This window comes from Topomyia yanbarensis, chromosome 2, assembly GCF_030247195.1.
Source record: "Topomyia yanbarensis strain Yona2022 chromosome 2, ASM3024719v1, whole genome shotgun sequence".
Lineage (NCBI taxonomy): Eukaryota > Metazoa > Arthropoda > Insecta > Diptera > Culicidae > Topomyia > Topomyia yanbarensis.
Window position 1 is genome coordinate 234982474 of NC_080671.1, and position 23473 is coordinate 235005946.

At 43.1% G+C, this 23473-nt stretch overlaps 1 protein-coding gene and 2 non-coding genes across 9 annotated transcripts in view; 2 read left to right on the forward strand and 1 right to left on the reverse strand.

The window, feature by feature from the left end:
- Positions 1-23473, forward strand: part of LOC131678338 (putative uncharacterized protein DDB_G0282133) — a 2723618-nt gene that overhangs the window by 2494382 nt on the left and 205763 nt on the right. Inside the window, exon 17 of one of the 7 annotated variants that reach the window (XM_058958409.1) lies at positions 12590-12742. The exons of the other annotated variants lie outside the window; for them this stretch is intronic. Coding sequence (XP_058814392.1) covers positions 12590-12649 — 60 coding nt within the window. The 3' untranslated portion in view covers positions 12650-12742. Of the gene's footprint in view, positions 1-12589; positions 12743-23473 lie in introns of those variants that run through there. 7 annotated transcript variants of the gene reach the window in all.
- On the reverse strand, positions 9103-9174 carry Trnad-guc (transfer RNA aspartic acid (anticodon GUC)). Its single transcript has one exon. It is a non-coding gene; the product is annotated as a tRNA-Asp (tRNA).
- Trnad-guc (transfer RNA aspartic acid (anticodon GUC)) lies at positions 12282-12353 on the forward strand. The gene has a single exon. It is a non-coding gene; the product is annotated as a tRNA-Asp (tRNA).

A 23473-nucleotide genomic window follows, 5' to 3' on the forward strand; every position in this document is an offset into this window, starting at 1 on the left:
ACCAGGATGGATCCGCTGGTCCTTGGGTGGTATACTTTCGGCCCAAAAATAAACCGTTAAACAGCATAACTGTTGCACGGGAGCTGACAAAACGTTACTCGGCCGTAACCGAGATTAAAAAGGTTCAGTCAGACAAACTGCGCGTAGTCGTTACTGACTTGAAACAGGCCAATGATATCGTTAGCAATAGCCTCTTTACGCTGGAGTATCGCGTCTACATCCCTTCTCGTGATGTGGAGATCGACGGTGTGGTAAGTGATGCGGGTCTAACTGTCGATGATCTGATGAATGATGGGGCTGGCCGCTTTAAGGACCCTAACCTTCAATCAGTTAAGATTTTGGAGTGTGTAAGTAGGGGTTTGCCCACTACTCGGGTTCTTGTTTGCCCGGCGTACCCTTCTTTTCAGGGCGGCCTAAGTGCTTCTACAGAATTTCGGATTTTCGTTTCACAAGAAAAAAGTGTAAAAAAACAAAATAAATTATTAAATTCACCGATTTTTATTCTCCGCTACTCTCTCAACTGCTGCTGCTGCTGGTGATCTGCTACTGCTGTTGGCGGGAAAGACGGGCGGTTTCTTCCGACCGACCGGGACTACAACGGCCGTGTTCTCCCGGAATGGCGTTGGCTGCTCCGGCAGCGGTCCTTGGCGTTTAGCTAGGGAGGTGAGCTTGGCTCCTTTGTTGGAACCTCCCTAGCGACGTTGGCGACGAATCGCCGGATCGTCTACTCGCCGTAAACGATCCCGGAAGTTACCGCAGTAAACTTCCCAGGGGGAACCTTTGTCCGCCCTGCTTCGTTCTCCTTGGCTATTAGCTATAGAGGAGAGCTAGGCTCGTTCGACTTATCATCTATAGCGAGAACGGTCGATGTCGTGGTTCCTTATTATTTAGCTGGGGAAGCGAAAGTACTCTTAGCTTACCCCTATTGGCGAACCGACACCGTACACTTCACTAATGCCCGAACCACGGCCGGCACTTTTGACGGTTTTAGCTTGCCGTCGCACGCGCGCACTGAAATACTTTCCTAGTGGCGGGAAACTGTCCCGAAAACAAAAACAACTGATCGGGCGTCTGATCGATGCCGTGGTCCGTCACTATCTACTCTTTTACGATGGCCGCCTTTTCCTCGATGTCAATATGCCACTCCACCTTCCACCACCACCGTCGCTGTCACCCGCTGAGTAGCGTATTCAGCAATCGTTTTTGCCAGCAAGTGGAAAATTGAAGCCTATCTAAACCCTACTGTTAATTCACAAACATGCAACAAAAATTATCTAATCTAGCTATGTCAACAAAAACGTTCATGGATAAAAAACAAATGAAATTTACATCAAAACATGAACGAACATATGGAACAGCGGTGAGTCTAATTTTATGTAAACAATACACTCTACGGAGTGTATACCCAATAAATGGTATATTTCCACCCAGTGCTAAATTGTTACCCTGACGGGTTACAATCTCGCCCACACCGGGTGGAAAAAAATTGGCAACAATTTTTTTCTAACCTAACACCTAACACCGATACAATAATAATAACGAAATGAATAAATAAATAAATAAACAAAGAAAAACTAACTAACCCTAATCATTTCTTCTGCAATTTATCAATAATATTCATCACAAAAATCTAATCGACCGGATGTCCTCATCGGTGAACTGTTTGACTGTGTTGGGTCTGATAATACTGACAGCATACGCGAAGCGAGAGGTTGTCAGCCATTGGCATTATTCGGCTATGGGTTGAACCCTAAATTCAATCCGAAAACAAGATCGGTAACAACTCGAAATTCCCAAAATTCTGCAAGTGGCATTGACAATTTTCAATGTTCCAACTTGCAGGGGAACGGTTGTCGGCATTATATTGTTCTTTTCATCGACTGTCCAGAAATGTCTCACGTGTCCTTACGATACCAGTACTACAAGCTTGTGCTGGGGTTTCAATCCAAATACATTCATACAATTATCTCATTCATTCATTCTCAATCACTGGCCTACTCGATCATTCACATTCCGATAAGCACTTCGAATTGACCCCAAAACAATGTTATCTTATCATTCACACATGCACTCATTCACTCTGTTCGATTCCACACTCATACATTCACTCATACAATACCGCTTAACACGTCATCATTTCTCCCACTCACAGACATTCCGGACAAAAGTTTGTATATTCGTCCCTTTTCGCCTCAAAACGCTTCGTACATTGGAAAAGAAACGTTTGAGAGGGACCAAAGAATGTCTTTCGCATAATTTAAAAATCTCGAAATGATTCCCGCTGGAATCAAACGAACCATCCCAGGTTTAACCACAAACCCAAAATTATGCGAAATAAAATTTTATTATTTGATTCGAAATCGAAGACGCGGTATCGTTTTACCCCATTCGCTCTTCCACTCACACTACTCTGATCCAAATCGGGCTACACCTGCATGATGCAGAGCATTGATGCGAACATCGGGGAAACTGTCAAAATTGATGATGATATTTTCATCCATCTGAATGGATGAATGAATCATCCTCAAGATATAAATAAAAACAAAACAGTTCGCGAAATCGGTTCGCAAACTGTTTTTATTATTCCGTTTACGGTCGGTCCCGGAGTAGTGGAACCACTCACGCGAACGAAGTGTCCCCGGCGAAGAGGGGAAAGGTGGTTTTTTTTATATAGTGACCCAAATAAGGAGAAATTTTATATCATTTAGTGCACCCGTAGGTGCGAGTGTTCCCCACAGAAAGGGGTTTTTGAAAAAATTTATGTTGCCGAACACGGCAGAAGAATGATGTGTATGCATCCGGCGGTGAAAAGACGGTACGATAGGTTCGTTTTGTTTCTTCCAAACACTGGTACTGGTTTGGTAAGAAAGTTTTGTTTACCGTAACCGTCTCGACCGCCGGAGCAAAGCAAATTAGTGGATAATTTGGTTACCTCACTGCGCGAGTGGGGCGCAAAAGAATTTTTTTGTATTTGTTTGCCGAACACGGCAGGTAGTGTATTTAGATGCGTCCGGTGCCCGGGAGAACGGCACGGTATAAGATTAGTGTTTTTTTAATAGAGTATTCCACCCTACCGTAGTCGTCATCGGGGCCGGAGCATATATTTCGTGCGAGTGTTTGTTTACCACACTGCGTGAGTGTGGCTCTGAAAAATTGCAAGAAGGTGTTGAAGAACCTTCTCGCGGCAGAGTTGGTCTTCCACAATAAAAATAGAGAAGACGGAGAAATGTTTATTGTTTTTTTTTTATTCGGACCAAAGTCCGTGTGGTTGCCGTCGGGAACTGACGGCTGCTTTTGGAAAACTCCCAAGTGAGTAATCCATATAACAGCATACCGTCAGTCCACAGACGGCACGGAAAAGTTTTTATGCTGGTTTAAGGAGATTTGCTGGCCAAACTCCGAGATTTTTACCTGCTAAATCCTCCAGCTCGTAGGAGGATACACCTTTTTTTGAGACAATTTTTGCCGGTAAGTATTGTGGTCCAAGTTTAGCATTGTAAGACTCGCGTGCATTCGACAACTTCATGTTTCGACGGTATACCATTTGTCCCGTTTCAAAAGGTTTGGAGAACTTTCGATGACGCAAGTTGTACTGATGTCGAATGCCCTCGCTTGCCTTTGCCAAACTTTTGACCACAATCTCCCGGATTTTGTCTATCCGTTGGTGTCTTGTTTCTAGGTCACCCTCACCGGAAATCCTGCTGAAGTCATCGGCAGATGCCATTTCACACCCGTGCATAATGAAATGTGGACTAAACCCAGTGGAGGAATGAACGGTAGTATTTAGGATGCGCTCCACATCGATGATGTGGACATCCCAGTTGCGCTGCTCGGTTCGAGCATATGCCCGGATTGCGGTGTTTATCGAGCGATTTGTTCGCTCCACTGGGTTAGCCTGCGAATGATAGCAGGAGTTCAGCCAATGTTTGACGTTGGTTTCTTTTATGAATTGACTGAACTCCTTCGAGGTGAAAGTGGAGGCATTGTCGCTTAGCAGAATTTCCGGGCTGCCATGGCGATTGAACCACTGTTCGCGCAGTATCGTACATAGTGACGTACTAGCGATTTTGCGAACGGGGGTTAACATGACGTACTTGCTGAAGACGTCGAGGACGACAAGCAAGTGTTGATTGCCACGTTTGCTTTTTGGAAGAGGACCAATATAGTCCACAGAAACCATTCGCCATGGTGCATTAGTGGCACGCGACTTACCCATTTCGGGCTGGACTGGGACGAAAGGAGCTTTGATTTCCTTGCATGTCCCACATTCTCGAATAAACTTTCGTACTTCAGATTCCATACGAGGCCAGTAATATCGTAACTGCACTTCGTGGATCGTTTTATCGTATCCCACGTGAAGCAAATTTTCGTGGGTACGTTGAATCAAATCTTGACGGAACTCGGGTGCTGGGACGAGTTTCCAACTGAACCGCGAGTCGCACGGAACAACTTTCGAGTTTACATACTTGAAAAGTTGATCATTTTCTACTTTGAAGTCGGCCTAGTCGTCAGGATTTTGGATAACTTTGGACTTCATGGAACAGTACCAGTCTGAGGTGGACAAAGCGGAAACGGCTGCTACGGCCCGGGATAACGTATCTGGAACGACATTGTCCTTGCCTTTCCGGTGCTCAATAGACATGTCGTAGAGTTGCAATTCTAAACTCCAACGACTCAAACGTGAACTGGTTTTCCATTTAGTCTTCAGTATCCATGTAATCGCTGACGAATCAGTGACCAGTCGAAAATGATAACCTTCCAAGTAACCTCGAAAGTGTTCAACCGCCATTATCACTGCCAGACCTTCCTTTTCAGTTGCATGATAGTTCCTTTGGGGAGTGGTCAGTTTGTGCGAAAAGTAAGCAACTACTTTCTCACCCTCGGGATACTCCTGCACCAGAACAGCAGCGACTGCTACGTCACTAGCGTCTGTTTGAAGAATGAATTCTTTGGAGAAGTCTGGTGGGATTAAAACTGGAGGAGTGACTAGAAGTTCCTTAATTTTAAGGAACGCGAGTTCTGCCTCGGAGTTCCAAACTAAGCTCTTGGTTTTCGTTTTGAGCAGATCGGTCAAGGGAGCAGTGACCTCACTGAACCGATCAATGAAACGGCGGTAATAACCGCACATCCCGAGGAAACGACGAAGTTTCGTCACGGTAACCGGTCTCTCGTAGTCGAGAATCGGCTGAATTTTGTCAGGATTGACCTTGAGTCCGTCCCGATTCAACAAATAACCAAGAAACTTTAGTTCGGGGACTCCAAAACGGGATTTTTCCAAATTGATGGTTAGATTGGCTCTTGCTAGACAATCGGCCACTGCTTTGAGCAACTGTATGTGATGCTCGAACGTTTCGCTTACCACGATGATGTCATCTAGGTAGACGAAAACGTTAGGTTCCCATTTACCTCGTCCTAGAACCTGGTCCATCAGTCGCGCCAGAGTAGCGGGGCTGTTGACGAGACCAAATGGTAGACGGGTAAATTGGAACATACCCCTGCCGGGAACACTGAAAGCGGTATATTTGCGACTATCCTTAGCCAGGGGTACCTGGAGAAAGGCCTCCTTCAAGTCTATGGTAGACAGGTACTTCGCCTTGGGTAAGCCGCCCAATATTCGCCCAGGGTGGGGCAAAGGGTATGCATCCCGTACAGTACGCTCATTGAGAGGCCTAGCGTCTAGACAAAGGCGAATTGAGTCGTCTGGTTTCGTGACAGCCACAATATTAAGCGACCAATCCGAATCAGACTCCTCGATAATTCCCATAGACCGCCATCGGTCAACTTCTTCCCAGACCTTAGACAGTTTCTTTGGGCTCATATGATAAGGATATCGGCAAACGGGTGCCGCACCTTGGAATTCATCTTTGATGACAATCCTGTGCTCTGTGAATGAGGTTGGGTTTAGCTTTCCGGGCTCTACTGCCTGGAAACACTTCTTTACTTCTTCTACGCGCGCTAACTGTTCCGAAGTGAGTATCGACTCACGCGGTACTTCATCTTCTTCGTCGTCTTCCGATTCCTGACCTGAGTTCAACAGAGCACAGTTTTGTATCTCAGGAGAAATCCCAAAGGCGCGCCAAAAATCCATATCTAGAATGGAGTTGACGGTCAGATGCTCTACTACAAGAGTGCATAGGACCTTTGTCAAATTTTGAAAAGTATACGGGAGATACGTTTGTCCAATTATTGGTAAGGATTGACCATTTGCAGAACGTAGTTCGAATGGTCGTTCCAATCTTTTCAATGGACTTTTCGAAAACTTTCGGTATAGCTTTTTAGTTATAATTGTGGCGTTACTACCACTGTCGAGCAAGGCTTTGAAGGATTTGCCGTACACTGCGACAATTGCAAATGGACGGTTATCGAACGGGTCGTCAAGGACGATGGTTTCGACAGACAACGAATTATCATAGTCCTCATCACGAGCCGGTCGAAAACTGTCGTAAATCTGGGGATTAATTATTAGTTGTTTGGAGCGCTGCTTTACTGCCAACTGCGACTTCAGTTGGTTCTGATCCCGTTTTTTAGGCAGTAAGGGCAACGAGAAACATCAAATCCTTTAAAACCACACACGATGCAGAAGACCCGATTTGGTTTCCGGCATTCCTCAAATTCATGTCCTTTGTCTCCACAATTGTAGCAGACGCCGAGCACGGGAGGACGATGCTTTTCCACCAAATACTCCAGACACATTATAGGTTTCTGCGGTGGTTCTATGGGTTTTTGATTGTTTCCCTCGAGAATCTTTCCATCCTGATTCCCTTGCTGTTTCTTTTTCTGGTTGTCAGGAGGCTTGCTTGAATCAAGACCTGCCGGTTTGGCATTCTTGCTCCAAAACGTTTTGGATTTTGCGTTGCCGTTATTCTGTCCACCTCCCTTTTGGTTTTGATTATTATGTTTTTGTTTGTTTTGTGGTGGATTGTCAGAATAAGCAGCGACTTCCCGAGAAGAACCGAAAACTTTCTGATAAATCGGCGTCTTGGAGGCGTCGATCGATTTACCAAGACTCATCAATTCTGAAAGCGTGTTCACTGGCCTGAGGATTAGCATTTGTTTATAGTCGGCTTTCAGGTTTCGCTTGAGCACGTCGAGTTTTTCGCTCGGTGCCATTGGAACCGTCATCGCACGAAATATTTTCTCCATTTCCAGGAAATATTCCTGGAAAGATTCATTGCGCATCTGCCGGCGCTGGAGAGCCTTCATTTTGAGTGTAGCATCAAGTTCAGGATGTACAAAATTTACCTTGAGCTCGCATACAAGATGGTTCCAGTTAAACGACCGGTTTTGCGCACGCATAGCCTGATACCAGGTCAAAGCATTGCCAGTGAACAAATGCATCGCAGAATTGAAAAGTTCATCTTCGCACATTTGTTCACACGCAGCGTAATTTGCTACCGTGTCCAAAAACTCATTAAGTCCAGTTCCTTCATCAGTTCCAGCATACTTCCGAATTTTCCAATCAGCGACGCGTTGCGGGTTTCGCGAGTAATTCCTGGGGACCACCATCGATCTGTTTCCCGCATTGGTGGATATCGAAAAGTTCGGATATGATGGTCCCGCCAGCTGTTCGGTCAATTCAGGAACGTAAGGCTGGTTCTGAGTTTGGTACGGGGTTGTGAATCCAGTATTCTGTTTCGGTTTCTCGATAGGAAGTGATGGACATAGATTTTGTTGACCCGAGAATCCTCGCTTCAACACAAATTGATCGGGACTGGGCGCCAGTGTTGAGCGAGGAATCTCTGGTTCATCAAATGAATCGGGTACGTCCATCAAACGCAAATCTTCCAGATCGGTCTGCAGATCCTTCTCGGAATCACTTTCCTTCTGATGTACTAGTGCCCGAAGTTCATTCACGGATTCACGAAGTGAGACAACTTCTTGAACCGTCTTTCTCAAAACTGACGAAATTGTTGTCAGTGAAGCAATCCCGCCCAAAAGCGTTTCGGTAGCTTTTGAAAAAGCATCAGACCCCTGAGACGCTAGGGCTTTATTATCGTCGGATTGCTGTCGCAATTGTCGAATCTCGTCCCTCATCTCGCACAAGACACGCAACAGGTCGTCCCCTACGAGCTGTTTAGAAAGAGATCCTTGGTTATCGGAAGGATTGGATCCCTGTGGAATTGCAGGTACGTCTGTACTCAGCAAATCTCCCAAAATTTCTCCATCCTCCCCTTGTTGGTTGTCGGGAGGAAGTGCTGCCTGTTCGTCATTAAAATGACTGGCATAAACTGCTAGAACTTCCTCCAGCAACCCTGAAATTTCCTGGTTGACCTCCCCTGCCGCATAATTTCGGATAACCTGGAGCCTAGACCCCAAATGAAGCAACCGTGTTCGGTAAATCTCCTTGTTTGGGCACCGGTACTGGAGATCTTCCTTTATTGTTAGTAATTTACCAAGGCAGACCTCCTTTTCTTCACCCACGTCACCCCGAAAATTACGGACTAATTCCCTCCGAGACGACCGCTCATGCGACAAAATTCCCCGAAGACGCCGCTGCCGCTGTACACCCGAAAGATCCGAATCAGGAGAGATAAAAATGCTTCGAGATAGCAACTCAAAATCCAGCTCATCGAAATGTAAATGATCGACGCGCATGAACACACACGCTTGGTTGAATTTCTCCAACGCCATCATAAATTGCGCTATATTGGAAGAAATCACCAAGACACAAAGCATGTAAGTACTGGTACGGTAAAATTTCTGATTTTTCGCCCACTAACGATTCCCTTAAAATTTCGGGAAATCAAGCTGCTCCAAAAATGTCTCAAACCGGGTTGAGAATTCAAGGCGATTGGCCACCGCAACCGAATAAATGACAACAACCTTCAAACTACTCGTCCAGCAGACCAAACACAAACAACGCAATCCACAAATTCGGACAAAAAAAGGAAAATGCAAAAATCAAAAAATAATACCAAAAATGTAAATAAATAATAAATATACGACCGCGGAAAAATATTGCGGAAGAAACCTCACCACTGTTCTACGAAAATCCTTGATTTAGTAGAAACACCCCACACTCCGGAAGAAAAAAATATTTTCCAAAATAGGAAAATATTTTTTTCAGTGTGTTTTGCGCTGTGCGCCAAATGTAAGTAGTGGCTCCCCGACGGGGAATTGAACCCCGGTCTCCCGCGTGACAGGCGGGGATACTGACCACTATACTATCGAGGATCTTGCTGGTGAACTAAGTGGTTTCTTTCCATTCCTCCTCACGTTTGATGCTCTCGGCGGTGCTCTGTGTGGACGAAAACTTCTCTCGAACTCGTAAACATTAGAGCATGTTGATCCGTTGACCTTATCACACATTGCAATTAGTCCAAGCCCGATTGTTGGTTGCAAGTACAACCGGGACCGTACACTCAAATCTGGGATCACCAGCACTGACGCAAGTGCATGTGCTTCCAACAACTCCCGATTCGCTTCTTTCCTCATGCCTTAGAGATTTTTTTTTGACGAACAGAACTCGCAGGTTGTGATTTCTTCAAGTCCGTGTTAGGAAATTGAATGTGCAGAGCCAAAAAATAATTGGAGAGTCAAAACTTCGCAAACCTTAGCAACACACTTCCAAGTTGGTACGATAATTTGTTTCTGTTAACTAATCAACAGCAGTGTTATTTCGTGCACATACTAGAATCGATTCGCCATTTGAATTTACCAGCTGATAGACGTTTAACAGTTTTACCTGCTACGGGCAGTTTTTGAATCAGCTATTGTATTTAACGACCAACATCTGGGAACGAATCAAATCAGGCAAGCTCGGAGCACTGAAGCACATTGGCAAATTGCTGATACGGAGTGTAACATCATTGGAATCATTTTGATTGCCGTATCCCAATATCCACGAGTAGATCTTCTTAGATAAAATCCACCGCATAGCGTAAGGCGCACTCGACCTGTGACTGATGTTTGTATTTCAATTGAAAATAAATATCTCGTCTTGTCCGTAAATATTGGGAACTTTCATTGCACACCAATGATTTTTGCAGTTCGCTTGTAAATCTCAACATCAACCTTCATGTCAACATCGAATAGACAATTGTTTTCTTGTTCAATCCCATATTCCATCGAAGCTCAACGTTCTCCTGTGTCTGGTTTTCTTTGGAATGCATATCACAATCTGCTTCGAGCTTCTCCGAAAATATGTTGGAATCGAAAATATGTTGAGACTGATGGTCAAAATAAGGTCATTGAACTGGCGACGATTCCTTCTCAATGAGTTTGTTTTTCCAATATTGGAATATTGCATCCACGGTACAAGCTTGCTGATATGCGCCGCCAAAACCTGACGTGCTCGTAGATCCTCTCGATCGATGGAAACCTTCACCGTCCAGAATAAGGAGCATCTGTCGACACTGTTCTTGTTACCAGCTTAATATCTCCTTGATGTAGTTCTGTGCTGCACATGGTTATCTGCAAAGCTGACAGCAACACAACCGAATTTACCTTGGTAGGGATGAAACCGATGAAACCAAAGATAAACACGTTCCACATACCACACTAGTAGCACATTAAGCGGCTCATCGCCAAGTGACCTATCGCCGTGCAAGGTATCTCCGCCCGGACCGAGGTGACTCTGCAGCCGTTTTGCACATCACTAGTATGCTTGGCCCTTGAATATCACAGAAGTGACATGAGTGCGAAAGAAGTTTCTGATTTTTCACTATTACATCGCCTTCGTGCTACAGCATACTGATGCCAACAATCTCCGATGAATTCGAGTCTAGTCGACGTTCGAATTTGTTAGTGATTGTTGGCATCAGTATGCTGTAGCACGAAGGCGATGTAATAGTGAAAAATCAGAAACTTCTTTCGCACTCATGTCACTTCTGTGATATTCAAGGGCCAAGCATACTAGTGATGTGCAAAACGGCTGCAGAGTCACCTCGGTCCGGGCGGAGATACCTTGCACGGCGATAGGTCACTTGGCGATGAGCCGCTTAATGTGCTACTAGTGTGGTATGTGGAACGTGTTTATCTTTGGTTTCATCGGTTTCATCCCTACCAAGGTAAATTCGGTTGTGTTGCTGTCAGCTTTGCAGATAACCATGTGCAGCACAGAACTACATCAAGGAGATATTAAGCTGGTAACAAGAACAGTGTCGACAGATGCTCCTTATTCTGGACGGTGAAGGTTTCCATCGATCGAGAGGATCTACGAGCACGTCAGGTTTTGGCGGCGCATATCAGCAAGCTTGTACCGTGGATGCAATATTCCAATATTGGAAAAACAAACTCATTGAGAAGGAATCGTCGCCAGTTCAATGACCTTATTTTGACCATCAGTCTCAACATATTTTCGATTCCAACATATTTTCGGAGAAGCTCGAAGCAGATTGTGATATGCATTCCAAAGAAAACCAGACACAGGAGAACGTTGAGCTTCGATGGAATATGGGATTGAACAAGAAAACAATTGTCTATTCGATGTTGACATGAAGGTTGATGTTGAGATTTACAAGCGAACTGCAAAAATCATTGGTGTGCAATGAAAGTTCCCAATATTTACGGACAAGACGAGATATTTATTTTCAATTGAAATACAAACATCAGTCACAGGTCGAGTGCGCCTTACGCTATGCGGTGGATTTTATCTAAGAAGATCTACTCGTGGATATTGGGATACGGCAATCAAAATGATTCCAATGATGTTACACTCCGTATCAGCATTTTGCCAATGTGCTTCAGTGCTCCGAGCTTGCCTGATTTGATTCGTTCCCAGATGTTGGTCGTTAAATACAATAGCTGATTCAAAAACTGCCCGTAGCAGGTAAAACTGTTAAACGTCTATCAGCTGGTAAATTCAAATGGCGAATCGATTCTAGTATGTGCACGAAATAACACTGCTGTTGATTAGTTAACAGAAACAAATTATCGTACCAACTTGGAAGTGTGTTGCTAAGGTTTGCGAAGTTTTGACTCTCCAATTATTTTTTGGCTCTGCACATTCAATTTCCTAACACGGACTTGAAGAAATCACAACCTGCGAGTTCTGTTCGTCAAAAAAAAATCTCTAAGGCATGAGGAAAGAAGCGAATCGGGAGTTGTTGGAAGCACATGCACTTGCGTCAGTGCTGGTGATCCCAGATTTGAGTGTACGGTCCCGGTTGTACTTGCAACCAACAATCGGGCTTGGACTAATTGCAATGTGTGATAAGGTCAACGGATCAACATGCTCTAATGTTTACGAGTTCGAGAGAAGTTTTCGTCCACACAGAGCACCGCCGAGAGCATCAAACGTGAGGAGGAATGGAAAGAAACCACTTAGTTCACCAGCAAGATCCTCGATAGTATAGTGGTCAGTATCCCCGCCTGTCACGCGGGAGACCGGGGTTCAATTCCCCGTCGGGGAGCCACTACTTACATTTGGCGCACAGCGCAAAACACACTGAAAATTTTTTTTTCCTATTTTGGAAAATATTTTTTTCTTCCGGAGTGTGGGGTGCTTCTACTAAATCAAGGATTTTCGTTTCACAAGAAAAAAGTGTAAAAAAACAAAATAAATTATTAAATTTACCGATTTTTATTCTCCGCTACTCTCTCAACTGCTGCTGCTGCTGGTGATCTGCTACTGCTGTTGGCGGGAAAGACGGGCGGTTTCTTCCGACCGACCGGGACTACAACGGCCGAGTTCCCCAACAAACATTAGGAGCTGAACTATAAGACTACGTGTTGATTTAAAGCAGATTAAAGGTTATGTAAGCTGAATAAAACTTTCGCTGAACTATTTAAACATTAACAGTTTATTCAGTCTATTTAAAATCCAGTATTCGCCAGTTCCAACTAGGCTAAAGTATACTGCTAATAAATGTAATAGCGACAATATTAAAGCTTTTATTCAACCATCTTAATTAGACTGAATTGCGAGTTGAATAAACGATGCTGTTACCAATAGTATTACCTTTAATCATTAAGCTGCACTACATGTCTTCAAGAGGTTGTTTCTACCTTTACATTTGCCGTTATACCACCTTTGACTTTTAGCTGAATTATGTGTTTAACAAAGGTAATTGTAACTACTACAAAAATTGGCGCGATTAGCAAATCATGAGGAATGGCAACCGACCTGGGTTCGAGTCCCAACACACACACAATATTTTTTTTACTATTAAGTGAAGGATTTTTTATTATTTCGGTATATTCCAATTGAGATGTTTTGCATATATTACAGTTAAGGAGCTATAGATCAATAAATGAATAAAGAAATAAAGAAAGTTTATTTAGTTTTTTTATATCTACTGAGTTTTCACCACGGGAAATACACGATTTACAGTTTTTCAATGTACAAGCTTACCAAATCACACGCGCCCTCGTTTATGTAAATTTACCTTTTAATTGATTATTCACGCTGGCGAACTTAGCTGATATAAATAAATAAACTATTGAATTCGAACAGCGAAGTCCGCTTACCAAAAAAAATCAAAATGGAAAGAAAATCATTTGGCAGGGAGTAGTAAATAAATTGAGCAGATTGCCACCTTAGAATTATAAATGACTTCAATCCATCATTCAGTTACCACCACTTTCATATAACACCCATTTTTACTTATCTAAATGTTTTTTGACAACCATAAATCCTCACCTTGGAAACAAAAACGACTATAATCATCATTTTGGAAATAAATAAATTATCTAATTTAAAATTCCCGAATGTTCTAAAAATTATTAATTAAAAAAAATTGAAATAAAAAATTATCGTAGGTTGGGATTCGAACCCAAGCCAACTAGGTTCACTCAAATCTATAGAAGGCTACTGTAGCCTTTGTACAGACTCTATTCAGCAGCCTGGACTTGTCGGTACATCGGTGAAATCTTAAGCATTCGATGTATGCAAGATTGGTGCAGACAGTAAGGTAAGTGCTTAGTATTCAACAGGTTGCTGGTTCGGATCCAGGTACGTGATATGACTTCCAACAAGGTAATACAATTTTTCTCTAACTGTAACGTAACACTAATAAAAGAATATGGCTTCCAAAGAGATTGATGGCGTGTGTAACTTGAAATAAATGTCTTTTTTAACAATTTTCCTATGATAATTCCCTCAGCTGAATAGCGGTAACGAAAAGGTTTATTGATAAAGCTGTACTGTGGTTTTCTTCAGGCTGTATACGTGCTGAAGAATTGTTCTTTCATGTGTCTTAATCAGACAAGCTGAATAAATTCTCCAAATCCCGGATGTTTAAGGGTGGAATAAACGATATATGATTACACGTATACTTCCAATGTTCAGCTAGAGCTGAATAAAGCAACTGTTAAAACGTTTATAAAACCACGAAATGTTTGTTGGGTCTCCCGGAATGGCGTTGGCTGCTCCGGCAGCGGTCCTTGGCGTTTAGCTAGGGAGGTGAGCTTGGCTCCTTTGTTGGAACCTCCCTAGCGACGTTGGCGACGAATCGCCGGATCGTCTACTCGCCGTAAACGATCCCGGAAGTTACCACAGTAAACTTCCCAGGGGGAACCTTTGTCCGCCCTGCTTCGTTCTCCTTGGCTATTAGCTATAGAGGAGAGCTAGGCTCGTTCGACTTATCCTCTATAGCGAGAACGGTCGATGTCGTGGTTCCTTATTATTTAGCCGGGGAAGCGAAAGTACTCTTAGCTTACCCCTATTGGCGAACCGACACCGTACACTTCACTAATGCCCGAACCACGGCCGGCACTTTTGACGGTTTTAGCTTGCCGTCGCACGCGCGCACTGAAATACTTTCCTAGTGGCGGGAAACTGTCCCGAAAACAAAAACAACTGATCGGGCGTCTGATCGATGCCGTGGTCCGTCACTATCTACTCTTTTACGATGGCCGCCTTTTCCTCGATGTCAATATGCCACTCCACCTTCCACCACCACCGTCGCTGTCACCCGCTGAGTAGCGTATTCAGCAATCGTTTTTGCCAGCAAGTGGAAAATTGAAGCCTATCTAAACCCTACTGTTAATTCACAAACATGCAACAAAAATTATCTAATCTAGCTATGTCAACAAAAACGTTCATGGATAAAAAAACAAATGAAATTTACATCAAAACATGAACGAACATATGGAACAGCGGTGAGTCTAATTTTATGTAAACAATACACTCTACGGAGTGTATACCCAATAAATGGTATATTTCCACCCAGTGCTAAATTGTTACCCTGACGGGTTACAAGTGCAAGCAATTGCACTCAAAGTCCATCGAAGATGGTAATTACTATCCATCAGACTCGTTTCGCGTAACCTTCGCCGGATCTGCACTTCCGAGCTACGTTGAAGTGGGAGGAGCTCGTCTACCTGTACGCCTGTTTGTACCGCGGGTCATGAATTGTTCCAATTGCAAGCAGCTAGGTCACACGGCCACCTACTGTAGCAACAAGCAACGGTGCGGTAAATGTGGGGAACGCCATGCGGATGATACTTGCAGTAGGCCCGCTGAGAAGTGTGTTTACTGTGGGGAGAATCCGCATGCACTTTTGACATGCCCAACGTACAAACTTCGCGCGGATAAACTGAAGCGATCCGCCAAAGATCGCTCCAGACGCTCTTACGCAGAAATGCTTAAAAGAGCTGTTCTACTTATCTCCGAAAACCCATTCGCTCTCTTGCCAACTGACGATAACGCCTCTAACGACCCTTGCGAGGGGCATTCTTTGGCTCCGCTTGGAAACTCTAGGAAAAGACCTAATCAAAACTCACCTGAACTTCCTCGTAAGGGTCCTAGGTTGTCCCAAACAAGGGTACAAAATAAAAATAATTCATCAACTGGAAGTGCTGGTACAAATCCGAAGATAATACCTCCTGGTTTTGGGAAATTGAGATACAACCAGGAGTTCCCAGCACTCCCCGGGGCACCAAAAATCCCAAGTGCTCCAATTTTACAGTCAGAAACTCAACCTAAAACGGAATTCCTTAAATTTTCTGACATTGTGGACTGGATATTCACAGCTTTCAACATTACCGATCCTATGAAAAGCTTGCTGGTTGCTATTCTACCAACAGTAAGAACATTTTTAAAACAGTTGACTGAACAATGGCCCCTCCTTACAGCGATCGTATCCTTCGATGGCTAACTTATTAGACGGAATCAGGGATCTGATCACTGTTTTATAGTGGAACTGCAGAAGTATTATCCCCAAAATTGATTCATTAAAACACTTGCTAAATTACAATCATTGTGATGCATTTTCCCTATGTGAAATATGGCTAACTTCTAATATAAACCTCAACTTCCACGATTTTAACATTATCCGCTTGGATCGAGAAGACTCATATGGGGGGTACTTTTAGGGATCAAAAAGTGCTACTCCTTCAATCGAATCAACCTCCCTTCGACGCCAGGCATTGAAGTTGTCGCTTGTCAAACAACAATCAAAGGCAAAGATCTTTGCATTGCTTCTATTTACATTCCTCCTAGGGCCATGATGGGATATCGAAGATTCTCCAACGTGATTGAACACCTTCCCTCGCCCCGCCTGCTTCTTGGAGACTTTAACTCTCACGGTACGGGGTGGGGCTGTCTATACGACGATAATCGATCTTCGACAATTCAAGACCTTTGTGACAACTTCAATATGACAATTCTGAACACAGGAGAAATGACACGAATTCCTAGACCACCTGCGCAAGCAAGTGCACTGGACATATCTTTATGCTCGATATCACTACGGTTAGATTGCAAGTGGAAGGTAATATCTGATCCCCACGGTAGTGACCACTTACCAATTGTAATTGCAATCACCACTGGTTCAAGACCATCGACACCAATCAATGTTCCCTATGACCTCACACGAAACATTGATTGGAAGAGCTACGCTGCTGAGATATCCAAAACTATCGATTCAACACAGATACTTCCCCCGGAGGAAGAATATAAGTTTTTGTCCAACTCGATTCTCGATAGCGCGTTCTCCCAACCCGTGGTGGGACAAAGAGTGCTCAGACGTGTACGCGGAGAAAGCTGCCGCGTATAAAACTTTCCGGAACGACGGGTTAGTTGCTAGTTATCGAGTGTACGCGATATTAGAAAAGCGAATGAAAAATTTAATAAAAGCTAAGAAACGCAGTTACTGGCGCCGGTTTGTCGACGGGTTAACAAGAGAAACATCGATGAGCACTCTTTGGGGCACGGCCCGACGTATGCGAAACCGAAACAGTACTAACGAGAGCGTGGAATATTCAAACCGTTGGATATTCGATTTCGCCAAGAAGGTTTGTCCGGATTCCGCCCCGGCACAGAAAATCTACCGCGCCGCGTCGCCTTACAATACCGCGAACGAAACACCGTTTACGATGGTGGAGTTCTCACTAGCTCTCTTATCATGTAACAATAAAGCCCCGGGGCCAGATAGAATTAAATTCAACTTATTGAAGAATCTGCCAGACTCTGCCAAAAGACGCTTGTTGAATTTATTTAATAGGTTTCTCGAGGGTAACATTGTCCCACATGACTGGAGACAGGTGAGGGTCATCGCCATCCAAAAACCAGGAAAACCAGCCTCCGACCACAATTCGTATCGTCCGATTGCAATGCTGTCCTGTATCCGGAAGTTATTCGAAAAAATGATCTTGTTTCGCCTCGATAATTGGGTCGAAACAAATGGCTTACTGTCAGATACACAATTTGGCTTCCGCAAAGGCAAAGGGACGAACGATTGCCTTGCGTTGCTCTCAACAGAAATTCAAATGGCATATGCTAACAAAGAGCAGATGGCATCAGTATTCTTGGATATTAAGGGGGCTTTCGATTCAGTTTCGATCAACATTCTTTATGAGAAGTTGCACCAGCATGGTCTTTCACCAATTTTAAATAACTTTTTGCTAAACCTGTTGTCTGAAAAACAAATGCATTTCTCGCATGGCGATTTATCGACATCACGATTTAGCTACATGGGCCTTCCCCAGGGCTCATGTCTAAGCCCTCTCCTCTACAATTTTTACGTGAATGACGTGGACGAATGTCTTGTCAATTCCTGCACGCTAAGGCAGCTTGCAGATGACGGTGTGGTCTCTATTACAGGTCCTAAAGCCGTCGACTTGCAAGGACCACTGCAAGATACCTTGGACAATTTGTCTGCATGGGCTCTCCAACTGGGTATCGAGTTCTCCACGGAGAAAACTGAGCTAGTCGTATTTTCTAGAAAGCGTGAACCAGCGCAACTACAGCTTCAATTAATGGATCAAACTATTGCTCAGGCTTCAACATTCAAATATCTCGGGGTATGGTTCGACTCTAAAGGTACCTGGGGATGTCACATTAGGTATCTGAAACAGAAGTGCCAACAAAGGATCAACTTTTTCCGTACAATAACTGGAACATGGTGGGGTGCCCATCCAGGAGACCTAATCAGGTTGTACCAAACAACGATATTATCAGTGTTGGAGTACGGATGTTTCTGCTTTCGCTCCGCTGCGAACATACACTTCATCAAACTGGAGCGAATCCAGTATCGTTGCTTGCGTATTGCCTTGGGTTGCATGCACTCGACCCATACGATGAGCCTCGAAGTGCTGGCGGGCGTTCTTCCGCTGAAAAATCGATTCTGGGACCTCTCATATCGATTGCTCATTCGATGCGATATTCTGAACCCATTGGTGATTGCAAATTGCGAAAGGCTTGTCGAGCTTAATTTTCAGACCCGATTCATGTCCTTGTACTTCGATTACATGGCACAGAACATCAATTCATCTACATATAACGTCAACCGTGCTCATCTCTTAGATACTTCTGATCACACTGTATTTTTCGATACATCCATGAAGGAAGAGATTTGTGGAATTCCGGATCATATTCGCCCACAAGTGGTCCCAAATATTTTCTATAACAAATACCATCAAGTCGACTGCGCCAAAATGTTCTACACTGACGGATCAATTCTCGACGGGTCCACAGGCTTCGGTATCTTCAACGAAAATCTTGCTGCCTCATTCAAACTCAATGATCCTGCTTCAATTTACGTCGCAGAATTAGCTGCCATTCAGTATACTCTCGGGATCATTGACACCCTGCCCTCAGACCATTACTTCATCGTTTCGGATAGTCTCAGCTCCATTGAGGCCATCCGTGCGGCGAAGCCTGGAAAGCACTCACCGTATTTCCTAGGGAAAATACGGGAATATCTGAGTGCTTTATCTGAAAAATCTTACCAGATTACCTTGGTTTGGGTCCCGTCACATTGTTCTATTGCGGGCAATGAGAAGGCGGACTCTTTAGCCAAGGTGGGCGCATTAGAAGGCGACACTTACGAAAGACCAATTTGCTTCAACGAATTTTTCAGTATCTCTCGTCAGAGGACGCTTGATAGTTGGCAAACCTCATGGAGCAATGGGCATCTGGGACGGTGGCTACATTCCATTATCCCGACGGTATCAACGAATGCTTGGTTTAAGGGGTTGGATGTGAACCGGGACTTTATTCGTACGATGTCAAGGATCATGTCCAACCATTACTCGTTTGACGCGCATCTCCGTCGTATAGGGCTTGCTGAAAATAATCATTGTGTTTGTGAGAACGGCTATCACGACATCGAGCATGTTGTTTGGCTGTGCGCAGAGTACTGTGTTGCCAGGTCCCAACTAATAGATTCCCTTCGGGCCCGAGGTAGATCACCCTATGTGCCAGTCCGGGACGTCCTGGGAAGCCGTGACCACCCCTATATTTTTCTTATCTATATCTTTTTGAAAACCATTGATGTCCAAGTTTAATACATTTTACCCTCTCTCATTCACAGTAGAATCTCACCAACCTATCCCTGTATCTACAATATGGCATTGCTTCACGAGTCTTCGGTGCACACTCTTCTTGATAACCGTCTATCCAGAACATCATGACATACCGCACATGCAGATGATATAGAGTGCCAATAATTATCCGAAATATCGACCCTCCCCTCGCCCCTGCGATTACAGGCTGGAAACTACAACACTACAACAAAATGTGCATATCCGCCACAATGATCAATCAGCAAACGACGATGTCAATTACACAATATGTATCCCACTTCCTACCTTTTTCCTTTACTTACATAAGAGGGGAGCAAGCCGCCCCTAAATACGGCTTTCCCTTCCCCCACTAACATGTGACATGTAATATAAAAAAAATGAATTATCGGCCTCGTTAAGCTACAGCATTTGGGCCTAAATAAACGTATTTTAAGATAAAAAAAAAATACTTCCACCAAATTTTTAAGAGAAAATACCAAATGGATTGTTTTCCACGTCATTTTTTCCGTGATGCAATTTGATATGGAGTATCCATTAATAGCGTTTTTTCGAAACCGCGTTTTTCAAATTGGTGAACACGATAACTCAAAAACTAATCAAAGAATTGACTTGATTTTTTTATGACAATGCACAATATGTGTAGCCTGTCGGTGAACCACAGAAAACAGAATGAAAAAATTGTTCTCTCTATTATTTTGAAGAAAAGTGCACGAATTTTACAGAAAAATATGAGATTTTTCGGTTTACATGAAGCCATTTTCCTAAACTCGAACTTTTTTTGGGTTCATCGAGTAACTACAAGTCTAAGCTTTACAAATTTTACTTAATTTCCTGTGTCAAACAATTTTATCAAGAGTCATCGTGTTAGCCGCGGCGCTCCTCGACGTGGAAATGGTTGGACGTCTACTCTTGGAACGCTCGTATGGCTCTGCGTGGCTGCCGACCCTATTCTGCGCGGCGTGTGACGTGAGACGACTAATCTCACCTCACTCTACGTGACTTCACCCAATTCTGAAGAGTCATTTCGGGTGACGTGAGACTCCCATTTAACCGCAATGAGGAATCTCACCTCACCCGAGTCGACTCTCAGAATCGGGTGAGAAAAGTCACGTAAAGTGAGGTGAGTTTCGTCGTCTCACGTCACACGCCGCGCAGAATAAGGCCGTGCAAATATTTTTTTCGTACAGAATAAGCGTACAAATTTAAAGCTTAACATTACATAAAAGATGCATTGTTTCCTTGCCTTCAAAATCGTAAAACAAAATAACTTTCGGTTTGAGCACTTTACACCAGACGCCCCCCTTAATAATACAGCGAAGACCTGATTTTATTATTTCCCCCTGATTATGTCAGCTTTTTGATTCGACTTTGAGTCTCGCATGAAGATTCGCTCGATGAGCTCTAGCAGACGAACCAACTCAAATTCGAGTAAATCCATTCATGAGCACATTTTTCTTATCTTATAAATGCAAAATATACAAAAATAAATGTATCTTTTTGTTTTACGCTGGATATTTACACTAAATAATCAGAACCATCTTGGGTGTTACAATGACGTCAGACCTCTGGCAACTGCATATTTGTCAATCCAGTTCCAAAACACTCCATGTTGTGAGTTATACAGATGTTGTATTTCAAAATGGCCTCAGACATTGATCTCTATCATGCGCTCATTAGGCCCGCTCGGAAAATATGCATACTGATTGGGTTATTGAAAATTCTGTTAGACCGGAAGTCGTCATCTTGGTATTCCAAATGGCCTCAGGCATCGATATTTGGTGCCTACTCGTTAACACTGTACCGAAAACAACCATATTGTTAAAGTGCGGGACAAAAGGAAACCTCAAGATCCGACGTTTTCACTTTTCCAAAAACCTAAGGAATTGGAAAAAGCAAAAACCGTGCTACTTGCATAATCCGTGCAAAAAAAACCTGTTCAAAAATCGTCTAAGTCTTTTGCCTTCAAAAGGACTTAGAACATTTTTGATAAAACTCCGAAATCATCCCTTTTCCTAAAATCGTCTAAGTCTTTTGCATTGAATGTAACGCGGTTTTTTTGCACGATTTTCGGAATTAACGCGGTTTTTTTTGCACGGTTTTCTGAATTAACACGGTTTTTTTACACGGATTTCGCAATTAACGCGGTTTTTTTACACGGATTTCGCAATTAACACGGTTTTTTTTTACACGGATTTCGCAATTAACGCGGTTTTTTTTGCACGGTTTTTTTTACACGGTACGTATCCCCCGTGTAAAAAAACCTTAGTGTACAACAAAGCCACATTTTTTAATAAGTGGATTACGCTTTGACTTGTAGCATTCAAAGGCTTTTCGCTCGGTTTCCTTTCCGTATTTCATTGCGTGTGTTGTGAGTCTTCGGTGCAAGGTAACTTTTTTTTGCCAATCTGGAGATTTATTCGAGCTATATGTGTACAGCTCATAGCACGAACTAGCAGTTATGCGAATTGATCGATGCCGCTTCCAAGCATTATTTGACTGACATTTGGATTCTTCACATATGTTGATGACGGATTCGATTTATTTATAAACAAATTGTTCATAAAATTGTTTGTCATCTTCAGACAAAAAGTCGATTCCATCATAAGCTGACGACGATTCGTGAAAAGATAACAATTATTGTATCTCGTTTCTGGTCACATAGATTTCCACATTTGTATTGGTCAGGGGACCAGTGTTCGGTTTTGGCGTTCTGAGAATTCTTCCATCCAGGTGCTTCTTAATTGCTGAGTCCGGCGAAGCTAAAAAATTAATTTCTATAAGATAAATAATGTTTATATCCATATTCATACCTTCCAAAATACGATCAAAAGCGTCTTTAAGTAACTGTTCCTTTTTGGAAGAATTCTCTTCTACAACAACTTTATGTTTGCGCACACAACAAAGTTTGAACACCGGTTTCGCACCGCACAAACTAGTTTTTTCTGCTTTACTGATCACCCAGGCCTGTCGAATCCGAATCTGTAAAAAAAATCGTATCAAGGAGGTTATACATCAAATAACTGCAATAGAATTTTTACTTACTGACAAAGATGAAGTAAACAAGCAACAATGTGTTTGCACCTGGCGGTTCCTGCTTTACAGGAACACGATAATGTCCATTGCCGGTAGTCCGATCCTATCCTTAGGTTTATTTCGTGAGGTGATTGTCCGGGATGTGAACTTTGAAGTACATACGCTTGAAGTTCGATGCGGGATCCTTCTTGCTTCGTATATCCGATACATACTATGTGTTCAGATGTACACATTTTGTCCTTCGCGAAGGGGTCGTATTGAATTGAGGGTAATGGAAATTCGTTTTACTTCTGGTTCTGCCACATCTGAAAATTCACCCAACATAACTTCTGTAGTACATAAATAATCCCAAAATATTTGTAATTTACTGTCAACTATTGCACACGGTAACCGGTTGTTATATTAACATTGATGCAGGTCAAGGAAAAATAAAGGATAATATGACAGTGGAAAACAAAAAATATATATTTTACTTTTTGAATATCACAGCAAACGATAAAATAATCTTTTTCTTACCATTGTTATTAATTTCCCAATTTATTTTTCGTGATTTTTAAGGAAATTTTTTGATGTTATAGTGCTTCTGTAGAATCCCGAACTGTATTTTATTTTGTTTACATTTTTTTGTGGTTCACAAAAATATCACTAGTGGGCGCACGAGTAGTTACAGTATGCTTTAAAATTGCCTATTTACATACAAGACTCTGCCCTCCGGACTTCGGAAAAAATCTTGTAAATTTGAGCGAATTTA